The sequence below is a fragment of the Acanthopagrus latus genome, chromosome 11, assembly GCF_904848185.1.
Source record: "Acanthopagrus latus isolate v.2019 chromosome 11, fAcaLat1.1, whole genome shotgun sequence".
Classification (NCBI taxonomy): Eukaryota; Metazoa; Chordata; class Actinopteri; order Spariformes; family Sparidae; genus Acanthopagrus; species Acanthopagrus latus.
In genome coordinates, this window is record NC_051049.1 from 28,667,044 (window position 1) to 28,677,801 (window position 10,758).

At 37.7% G+C, this 10,758-nt stretch overlaps 1 protein-coding gene across 2 annotated transcripts in view; it reads left to right on the forward strand.

Annotated features, from left to right (window-relative positions):
• Positions 1 to 9,909, forward strand: part of adcyap1r1b (adenylate cyclase activating polypeptide 1b (pituitary) receptor type I) — a 32,009-nt gene extending 22,100 nt beyond the window's left edge. Inside the window, exons 5-14 of one of the 2 annotated variants that reach the window (XM_037115829.1) lie at positions 148 to 251; positions 346 to 443; positions 586 to 718; positions 812 to 965; positions 1,069 to 1,129; positions 1,218 to 1,287; positions 1,391 to 1,482; positions 2,399 to 2,528; positions 3,097 to 3,138; positions 4,656 to 9,909. In XM_037115829.1, the coding sequence (XP_036971724.1) occupies positions 148 to 251; positions 346 to 443; positions 586 to 718; positions 812 to 965; positions 1,069 to 1,129; positions 1,218 to 1,287; positions 1,391 to 1,482; positions 2,399 to 2,528; positions 3,097 to 3,138; positions 4,656 to 5,057 (1,286 nt within the window). In that variant the 3' untranslated portion in view covers positions 5,058 to 9,909. The remainder of the gene's footprint in view (positions 1 to 147; positions 252 to 345; positions 444 to 585; positions 719 to 811; positions 966 to 1,068; positions 1,130 to 1,217; positions 1,288 to 1,390; positions 1,483 to 2,398; positions 2,529 to 3,096; positions 3,139 to 4,655) is intronic. The other variant, XM_037115830.1, reaches the window with a different exon arrangement.
• The last annotated feature ends 849 nt before the right edge of the window (positions 9,910 to 10,758 follow it).

Consider the following 10,758-nt stretch of genomic DNA (forward strand, 5'->3'; position numbering starts at 1 on the left):
TATCCCTATAATTTTGTATCAATTAAAACACCTTAACTTCAGATCTAGCTGAAATGATAAATGTTAGAGTCTGCTTGGCTTCCTTATGTCTGTCTAGAAATGAGCCTGTGTCTGCAATAATCAAATGAAAGCATCCTATGTCCACAGAGCTGGGGACAGTGAGTCGAAACTGCACCATGTTCGGCTGGTCCGAGACCTTCCCTCATTACATTGATGCCTGCCTGTATGAAGAAACAGGCAGCAACCACACGGTTAGTTGATCACCGTGTCTGCAGTCGAGCGAGGTTCGGGGTTTTTCAGTGAGATGTTTAATATGTTCAGTTTTTACTGTGCTTGTGATTTCAGGACACATATTATGCATCGGTGAAGGCTCTATACACAGTGGGCTACAGCACCTCTTTGGTCTCCCTCACCATGGCCATGGTCATCCTGTGCAGGTTCAGGTGAGGTGTTACAAAATAAAAAAAAAAAAATCAGCAGGACTGTAGTGCAGACATGTCAGGGTGTTGTTCCTCTGCATGCTGTGATTTTTCAAATAAACAGTGATATGGTGTTCAGAGTGCTCATGTGTGTCTCTCCACACAGGAAGCTTCACTGTACCAGGAACTTCATCCACATGAACCTGTTTGTGTCGTTCATCCTGAGAGCTATTTCAGTCTTCATCAAAGACGGCGTGCTGTACGCCAAAGAAGACAGCGAGCACTGCTTCATACACACTGTGAGGAACACATACACACACCCAGAGTTCTCTCTCCTTCTTCTCTTTTCTGGCGCCTTTCACGTTCTCCCTCGCTGTCTTCTCTCTTTGAAGGTGGAGTGTCGAGCAGTGATGATCTTCTTCCATTACTGCGTCCTTTCTAACTACTTCTGGCTCTTCATCGAGGGGCTGTACCTTTTCACTTTACTGGTAGAAACCTTCTTCCCTGAAAAGAGATACTTCTATTGGTACATCATCATTGGCTGGGGTGAGATGTCAACCACAACCACACACACACACACACACACACACACTAAAAATCCAAACCCTGGATGCATCTTTATCAATGATTGTATCATGTCTTACATCAGGAGCCCCCACAGTGTGTGTGACCATCTGGGCAGTGCTGAGGCTGCACTTTGATGATGTTGGGTAGGTGATAAAAAATTGAGTTGAATCTCATGTTGAAGTCTGTGTGGTCAGCCTCTGAATGTCTCATTTTATCTTTCTATGCTCTCAGCTGTTGGGACATGAATGACAACGCTGCCATCTGGTGGGTGATCAAGGGACCTGTGCTTGCTTCAATCATGGTATGGAACCACTATCTTTGAGCATTGACAACATTAAAACAATTTTTACATTACCGATGATATTTATTAGTTTTTTTTTTAACATCAATATTTTTTTCTACAGATCAACTTTGTTCTCTTTGTTGGCATCATCATCATCCTCGTCCAGAAGTTACAGTCCCCAGATATTGGTGGAAATGAATCCAGTATTTACCTGTGAGAAATTTGACTTTTCATTCTGCCTGACATTAAAGCAACATATTTCATTAGCTGCTTATGATTCCAAAATAATTTCACAGCAATTATGTTACTTTAGTGTTTTTAATTTCTTTTGATATTCTGTCCTTTTAACAAGTTCACTGCACTCGTCAAAGGGACCACATTTAAACTACATTACATTTGATTCATTTGTTATAGTCAGTGGTGGGAAGTCACTCTGACAAAGTTAGCCTTCACTAAATGATAACTCTCCTAAAGATGCAGTGTGATTGCTTTACTCAGAACTCAGCTGTTGCTAAATGGACAATATTTCTTCAACATGATTGAAATCTTTCAAATTGATGACCTTAAAAAGTGAGCTTAACTTTAAAAAGTTAAGTGGAATCTCTGAAGTGATCAGAATGAAGTTCGGTTCCTGCCTCACAGCATTTAATCAAAATATAACTTTTGCAAGATGGTTCCACCCAAGCCAAAGAATCTGTCAATTTACATTGGTCAATAATGCACAGGCACTGAAAAGTGACACATTTTTAAATGGATCATGGTTTGTTCTGTCTTGTGTGGAGTCCACTATGCCAAATGTTCTTTTAAAATTATTGTGATTTTATATGTCTCTTTCAGTAAATTTGTAAAGCATGACAACAAAATCTAAAACTCAGCACAGCATTTCTGTTAATTCAGGCCAGTTTCTTCTGATTCGGGCAGTTATTTTTATTCTTATTAGGATATATTGGGGATATTTTGCATCATTTTTAAGAATTTTACAAATCTTTATCTGTAAGGTATGAATCAAATTTACAAGCAGTCTAGAAGAAATGACATACTGTGGTCCAGTCATATCATCATAATGTGTGTGTGTGTGTGTGTGTGTGTGTGTGTGTGTGTGTGTGTGTGTGTGTGTGTTGTTTTGCAGAAGGTTGGCCCGCTCCACTCTGCTGCTGATTCCTCTGTTTGGTATCCACTACACTGTATTCGCCTTCTCCCCTGAGAATGTCAGCAAGAAGGAGCGTCTGGTGTTTGAACTCGGACTCGGATCCTTCCAGGTGACTGTTCCCCCATCAGGGTTTGGACTTAGAGAGAGACCATCTGTGTGCAAACTGTGGAAAATCCACTTACACTAACAGCCAGTGAAGGACAGTAGAAGGAGAATAGAAACTATACAGAAACTTTTTACAGACACTATAAACCTGAGGTTGGACAAAAAAAGGACAGCTTTAAACCTGACTGCTGTAAAAATACATTTGATTTGAAAGTTAAAAAGAAAAACTATTTTTAGTTCAAAAAGCCTGAATTACTGTTTGAAATACTTGTTTTCAGGTGATTAAAACGTCAACAGCGATTTAAACTTTTCGATCTGCTACTTGACTCTGACTCCAGTAATTTGAGACTTAAATCAAAGAGTAACAAGCTGAAGAGCCAAGAGAAAGGCTTTCAAACCATCAAATACAATTTGAACCCATCAATATCGAAACCTAATCTCCAGATGATTTTGCTTAAAGAAATGAAAACTATGCATACATTATTTACTTCATTATTTTTTTCACCCCAAAACAGCTGTTTGTACAGTACAAGTGTTTTTGTCTCACTCTTCTACCCTCTGTGTCTCTTCAGGGTTTTGTGGTGGCCGTCCTCTACTGCTTCCTGAATGGAGAGGTAACGCTCCTTTTAAACTATAACTGACACCATTATACCAATTTTCCAAGTGCACAGTCTAATGATTAAACAAACATAACATTATTGATCAACAACGCATGCGTAAGGAGAGAAGGATCTAGAGAGAAAGTGCTTACAATTTAAAAAAAACAAAAAAAACATCTGGGCCCGTATTCCTAAAGATTCTGAGAATCCTCTCAGAGAGCTCCTAACTTTAAAAATTCCTAGCAAGGAGTCTTAGGTGTGATTCCAGAACATTCTCAGAGAACTCTGAGCAAGGAATGGACAGAAACTCCTGTCCGAGGAGGTGTGGTTGACCCTGTTGCTAGGTATGAGCCATCATTTCAAAAGCTGTGATTGGTTGATCCTAAAAGCTAGATAAAAATATACTTTTGGTGATAATGGGCAAAGGATGGACCCTCAAATCAAAAAACTTAATCATAGAATCTAATCTTATGAAGACTGTGTCATTGTAAATAATATTTCACATAAAAGAGAATACCTGTTAAATGAATAGTAAGCTATAGTTTAAAATTATCCTACAAACTGTGTGAGAACTTAGGCCCACGTGCACAGTATTCACATAGTGATATGAGAAGCAGTGTTGGTTGGCTTTCAAATCTACCACAAACCAGTGAACAGCTGATGGAGGGCTGTGACAGACCCAAGTCATCACTGCTGCATTGTTGCATTTTCCCTGTTGCCAAATACCTCAGTGTTGTGATGACTTTCATGGAGATATAAGTGCATCTTTAATGAGATCAACTACAAACATGATTCCTGCACGATCCAATCTGTAGCGTGTCATTAGTTCACTGTCATCCAGTGTTTGGAGAATATCTCTCCTGCCTCTTCCGTCCGCCATGTTGTCCTCTGCTTAGGAAACTCCTAAGCTGCTTAAAAGTCCTCTTCCCTGCTCTTAACAGATCTCACCTTAGGAGCTCTCTTAAGAGCTAGGATTCTTTAGGAATAGCTTTTATCTTTACTAGGATCTAATCTTCACTTTTAGGGGAAATTCTAAGAAAACATCATGATTCTAAGAATTTTCTTAGAATTTGGCCACTAGGAGCAACTCTTTGCACTAAGAATCTTTAGGAATATGGCCCTTGGAATCTACAGAAGCGCTGAGAGGAAAGTGAGACGGAAAATTCTGGTGGTCCAGTGTGAGTTTTTCAAGATTTTCTATTTTAAATCTGGGAAAACATTTTACAAAAAACGGTTAGACATGATTGTTTCTTATATTGACCACAGGAGACTACGCATTGTAAATATGACAAACAGCATTCCTGTTTCATTTTATCTGAGTTTAAATTGGTCCATGTTCAAAACACAAGATACATTTATGGTGCTGATTGGTTTAAACCAGCGTATTGCTTTGAGAGCACTTTTCAGTGAAAATCAGTTAAAAGATAGAAGGAAATTAGCCTTAAACACAGCACAGACAGAGGTAGAGTGAGACTGAAGGACAGTGAGCTTGTCTCTTTCCAGCGAGGTCCATTAATAATGACCTTGTGAAGTATATCCCTCAAGGTGCAATCGGAGATCAAGAGGAAATGGCGCAGCTGGACGGTGAACAGGTACTTTGCTGTGGACCTGAAGCACCGGCATCCTTCGCTGGCGAGCAGTGGGGTGAACGGGGGGACGCAGCTGTCCATCCTCAGCAAGAGCAGCTCCCAGATCCGCATGTCCAGCCTGCAGGCCGAGACCCTGGCCACTTGAATGGCGCTGGTGGGGATTCCACGTCGACCACCGATGCTGCCGCCTCCAGACCCGATGCCGCCAAATCTGCCACGCCCACCCTCGTTCCCATGACCAGCCTCACCAACCCCTTCCTCAACCCGTACCCCAACCCATACCCAAACGACACCATGATGGAAACCCAGCTCAACTCCACCGACCCAGAACAGCCTCTAGTCTGACCTGCTCCACTCTGAGCCTGAATGTCAGGTGCCAAATAATGAATCTCCTCGTGTCCTGGTTCAGGTGCAGCTGGAGGGTAAAAAAAAAAAAAATAATAATGTAAAAATTGAATCATCCTATTCCTGAGCAGCCTGTCATCTTCAAAGGGGCATGGGTGGGATATTCCTGTATATCTAGTGTCTCGCTGGGCTGGGACATGCAGAAGAAGCATGGTCTCATCTCTCTGTACATATTGTATTAGTGTTTAAAGTCGTGTGGTGCTACAGTACAGCACAGAGGGACCAGAGAGCTCTACAGTGTGTCCTCTCACTGAGATCATTCCAGTCTGAGGAGGGTTTTACATTTGTCCTCGACCTTCACCCCCACACTGTATTTCACATTATAACTCCACTCAGACATCACAGCTGCTGTGCCATTTGAAATAGTTTATTTTTATTTCTTTTTTAAAAAGACACTGGGCAATGTAAATACCTTAAAGGAGCAGTCCACTGATTTTACACATGAAGATTATTTAGCTAAAAGCAAGTTACATTGTCTTGTTTGGCTTCTTTTTTTTTTTGTAGTTGTGCAGGTTGCATTACAAACTAAGGTCATGGAAAGGAGGATATACTGAAAAGAGGGTGTGGACTACAGTCATGATATCTCAGTGTATGCTGCTCCGATTCTGACCCTCTCTGATGTACAGAAAATGTTGAGTTTTCTTGTGTAGTTTTTCTTAAACTATGTAGTTTTCTTCTTAAATATGTTGAAGACTATTTATAAAGTAAAGGTTAGCATCAAATCAGTGTTAAAAAAACAAAAAAAAACAACTTGTCACCATCAAATCTGTTCCTGATTGTGCTAAAGGTCACACCTAGATTTATAAAACCCATTCGGTGCTTAAGAAGCACAGCCAACTGCAGCCCTCTTCATGTGAAAGCTCAGTGTTATTTTCTCATCACTGGCACAATCATTTATGTTTCCTGTGTAAACTGTGACTGATGTAAAACCACATTATGAGTATTGAAGACTGAGGAATGTTGAAGAGATGTTTTCATCTGGATCCAACAGCTGGAAGCAAGGTATTCAAGAGAAGGACATATTTTCTATAGTTATGTGAAATGCCAAAAAAACTGAGAAAAAAAAAAAGAACGCCAGGGTGAGATGATGGCTTAGAGCGTCTTCTTCAGATATGTGCGCGATGCTGAGGTTTACAGACTACAACCACAAACACAAACCTCTCTATTAACTCTCAGCACTGGAAGGAGAGGAGACTGTGGTAGTCTGTAGTTTCAAACAGCCGTGAGTACAGAAAATGTCAATGAAATACTCGTGATGAAAGTGTCATGAGCTCAACTGCTTGCATGAATTTGCATTTACTTATATTGTGTTTTATTTCTTTTGTTGTGAGAATTCAGTGTTGAATTGGATGTTAAATGTGTTATTTTTCTTCATGAACTCTATCTGGCTGCTGTGGAGGTGACGCTCACTTACACACAGCTGAGCTTCTTCAGTGGCCTCCTGCAGGAATAATGTACTGGTCGAAGTGAAGAAGTAGACCATCGAAAACGCAGTCTGCAACAAATCCTCCTAATTTCTCCTTCTGAAAACTCAGTTTGAATTTTAATTAATGAGTTTTGTGTTTTCAGATGAATCCCTTGTACAACCTTGGTGTCTCTTTGTGTTTCTCCAGTGATTCTCTCTGGTGACATTTGATCTCTGTATGCATGTAAACAAGCACACTGAGACAGATGTTACCTTTGGAGAGACAGACTTTTAACTCTAGGCAATTCTTTCATTCCAAAGACGAAATTATTCGACTGCTCACTGAATTTTTGCACAGCCGTATCTGTTTGCAAAGGCTGATGTCGCTTTGCAACTGATGTCACAGCAGACTTTTGTTCCTTTGGTCTGACTAAACTACCCTCTGAATCCCAACGTTTGACTATACTTTGTGTCTCCAAAAGTGCCTTTAAGCACAAAACAAGTATTTTGACTTCTGTTGATGATTTTAAAGAATAAGAGAGATTTGTCTTTCATTTCAAAACAAAACTGCAAAGTAAAGAAAAGGGTTGAACAAAGTGCTTTTATTATGCTAGACTAAATCAGTGTTTTAAACCTGGAGGCCTTCAAACTACTTTAACTCATCTTTGCTAATGATGAGCAGAACATACGACAGATTAGACTTTTAATCGAGCAGTGCTACAGTATACCAACTCATATGTCAATGTACAGTAGACTGTATCAAGAATAAATGTACTTTTGTTTTATCAGCACATACATTGTTTTTTTTTTCTCTGCAGCAGAAGCAATGAAAATCACAGGACTATAACATCTGAACGACAAGAGACTTTTCTTTGTTAATCTTCAAAATGTGAGACCATTTTACACTAAAATTGTCAAGTGGTTGTAATCAATATTTCTATGTAATCCAACTGAATTTCAAAAAATATTCCTAAACAGAAAAATAATTTGATCCAACTATAAATATCTGTAAGGTTTTTAAAGAAAAACTTGAACTTGAAAACTCCAAAACAACAATTGAGTGAATAACTTATTGCACAATAAACTTTATTTATGACTAATAATAATAGAAAAGTCAGTTCAGTAACTATGTGAATACCATGTTAGATGTTGAGTTTAACTCCTCATACGCATTAATTTTGATAATTTGCAGGTAAAAAGACGTCACTACAGAGTCCCAAAACTGACACAATTCAGTTAAATAATAATTATTTATGTTCTGCCAACTGGATTTGTTTTGTTTTTACATTTTGTTTTATAACTTTTTAAAAAGGTATAATTTGTGGATGTATTCAGTTATGCTTTTATACATCTTTACAGACTTTCAAAAGGGATGTGAACGTTTCAGATATTTTGTTTTTAAAGTTAAATCAGTCATTTAACTGTCCAGTTATATTTTCTGTAAATTATATCTGACTACATGGTGGTCTAAATGCAGTTTCAAAGCTTTTTTCAGTTTTTTTCTTTTTTTTTTTGCACTAATAGCTTGATTTTGAATAAAAATATTTAAAAATGAAACACCATATTCCTACAGAAACTAAACTGAAGACAAGTTAATATGTAAATATGAATGTCCATTTTATTTTTAATTGACCTGATACAATTGTCTTTGTCTACATACTAGGATATCTAAAAAGTATTTTAGTGACTGCATTTGATTTAGTACATGTACTTTATATATAATACAAGTCAAAATTGCTAGAAACAGTAAAGAAATTTTACACAATGCACACTGTATCCCTTTAATCTTGGTTAAAATGGCTAAATTTGGTTAAAAGTGACTGTTTCTTTACCTCATGAGCAATGGTTTCTAATTTTTTTGGGGTCACATCCACCATTAGATCAATGCTGTGTAGATAACATCGGAATGTTTCCTGAAACTGGAATATAGTTTCTAAAATGTTCACTTTTCGACCACTTTTCTGTCCAGGCTCACTCTAAATGTCCGTACATCTCTTGACCTGCAAATTACCATTTTAAATTTGTATTACTCCAGAGAGAGATAGAGGAAAGAAGGGCTGACCAGAAACTGTTGCCCTGTTGCTCTGCTGGGTCTGTTTTCAGTATAACCTGAAATAATAACAGTGCAGATCCGGCAGCAGCCATAGAGAGGCCCTGTTTCATGTGATGTTTGGGGAAAGGGCTGGACAAAAAAAAAAAAATCTCCCTCTCTGCTCTGCTTCAGTTGAATGTTCAGTTGAGTTCATCAGAAACATTTTGACAATCTCACAGATTCACAAGCCTCATTTAGTTGATGTATTTCCAAAATGATTTCCTCTAGTATTAATATGGGAGTTGGAGCCTTATGTTATTGCCAGTACTATGTTGATGTCAAAGATATTGCTATTATGATTATTATGATTATTATGATTATTATTATAATACATATTCATTTGAACCTGTTGTTTTGAGCTATGATGTAGTTAGCTGAAGTGTTTGAAAGGTCTGTAGCCAACCTTTGTGAATAAATAGACCGCAGTGACAGAAACAAGCTGCCAATGTCGTACCTTGTAAAACCAGTTTTCCGTGGTTCAAAGTGAATAGCTATCATTTAAAAACTTGCGCTGTGGTTGTTCTCTCATTTTTTTTTTATTTTTGATTTCATTATTTTTAATGGTGATAGTGTTTGCTAAAAGTATAAAGCCTCCTGTGATGCCTCTGTATCTTCTAACAGGCTGATGCATGCGTGTTAAATCGTTCTGATCTCATTTTGACCAGCAGATGTAATCACGAGGGAGGGTCGAACTTTCAGGCCATTAAGGGAATCTGAGCTGCGTCCTTGTTTTTCGAACATAATGAGTGGATGAGGCAATTAATAAGCTAGAAGACGGATATTGGGTTTCAACTGTGAATGATTTCTCAAATTGTAGCTCCAGTCCCATCAGGACCCATCTAACACTTTTCCTTTGAATGTTAATCTTTGCTGACATGAGGAAAAGTAAAGTGCCATTAAAAAAAAAAAAAAAAACTGCTGTACTCTTTTTGTTCTTATTGATTTTTACTGCAAAGCATGAAGGTGATTTGGTTTCAACTGTTTTTTTCTTTTAAACCTTTAATGATGGTCATCTTTATTAAATTGCATTATTATAGGCTACTGATCACTTGTCTGAATCAGTTAGCGGTAAAACAAAAAACGAAAAAAAAAAAAACTGGGGCTCAACAGTTTGTGTACTGATGGCTGAATGTAAAGTAACTTAAAGCACTCGAGCCTGCTTCTGTCTGCTCCTCTTCTGTTCATTTGATCTCTGTCACTGCAAAGTGCACGATTTGATCTTGTTTCGGTGTGCACATTAGAATGTTTTTTTTGTACATTATGGAAGTATCAACAATAAATGTTTTTAACTTGTGGCTCAGTGTTGTGTGTGGAAAATATTCAGCTGTCTCCTGGATTCAAGGATGAGGTTTATGATAGGTTTGTTTTTTATTCTGCGTGGTAATCCATCTCTTGGCCCTTTCCTATGTCCCTTTCCTGTTTGAGCTCTCAGCCCCATTTGTTACTATTTTTGCCAAGATGGACATTTAGGGTGCATCTGTTGTAAGACTAAAATATTTCTGTATTTCTTTAGAGGCAAATTCACACCCCTTCCAATGTGCCCTTGGGACCTTATTTCAAAAAGTACATTCAGTACATTAGTGACGAGAGTCAAATCATTTTTTCCCATTTGAACTGTGCCATGAATCACACGTTTTTTTAATTTAAAAGATAATTTTCCGAGTCAATTAAGTATCAGTTAGTCATCACACTAATGAAAAATAAGACGTAATTATATAGACCACACAGCCAAGTCTTGTTAGGGACGTCATCTCGTTGAATGCTCACCAAAACCCATGACTTAAACATTACAGAGCTGCTCCTGTATGTTAGCAGCTCACAGAACTGAACAACTCTCCTTTCACAGAACTGCAGTTGTGTTATGGCCATTTTAACTTGCGATTTTCATCTTTTTAAGTACCTTTTCTATGCCAGGTAAGCAGCCGTGTTGGTGACATGTGTTTAGTGAAATTATTAGTTAATTGAGCGCTATAACACAAATATATATATATATATATATATATATATATATATATATATATATATATATATATTATATATATATATATATATATATATATATATATATATATATATATTTTTTTTTTTTTTTTTTTTTTTTTAACTTTCACTTTTGTTTTTGGAGCAGTTTGCATATTGACATT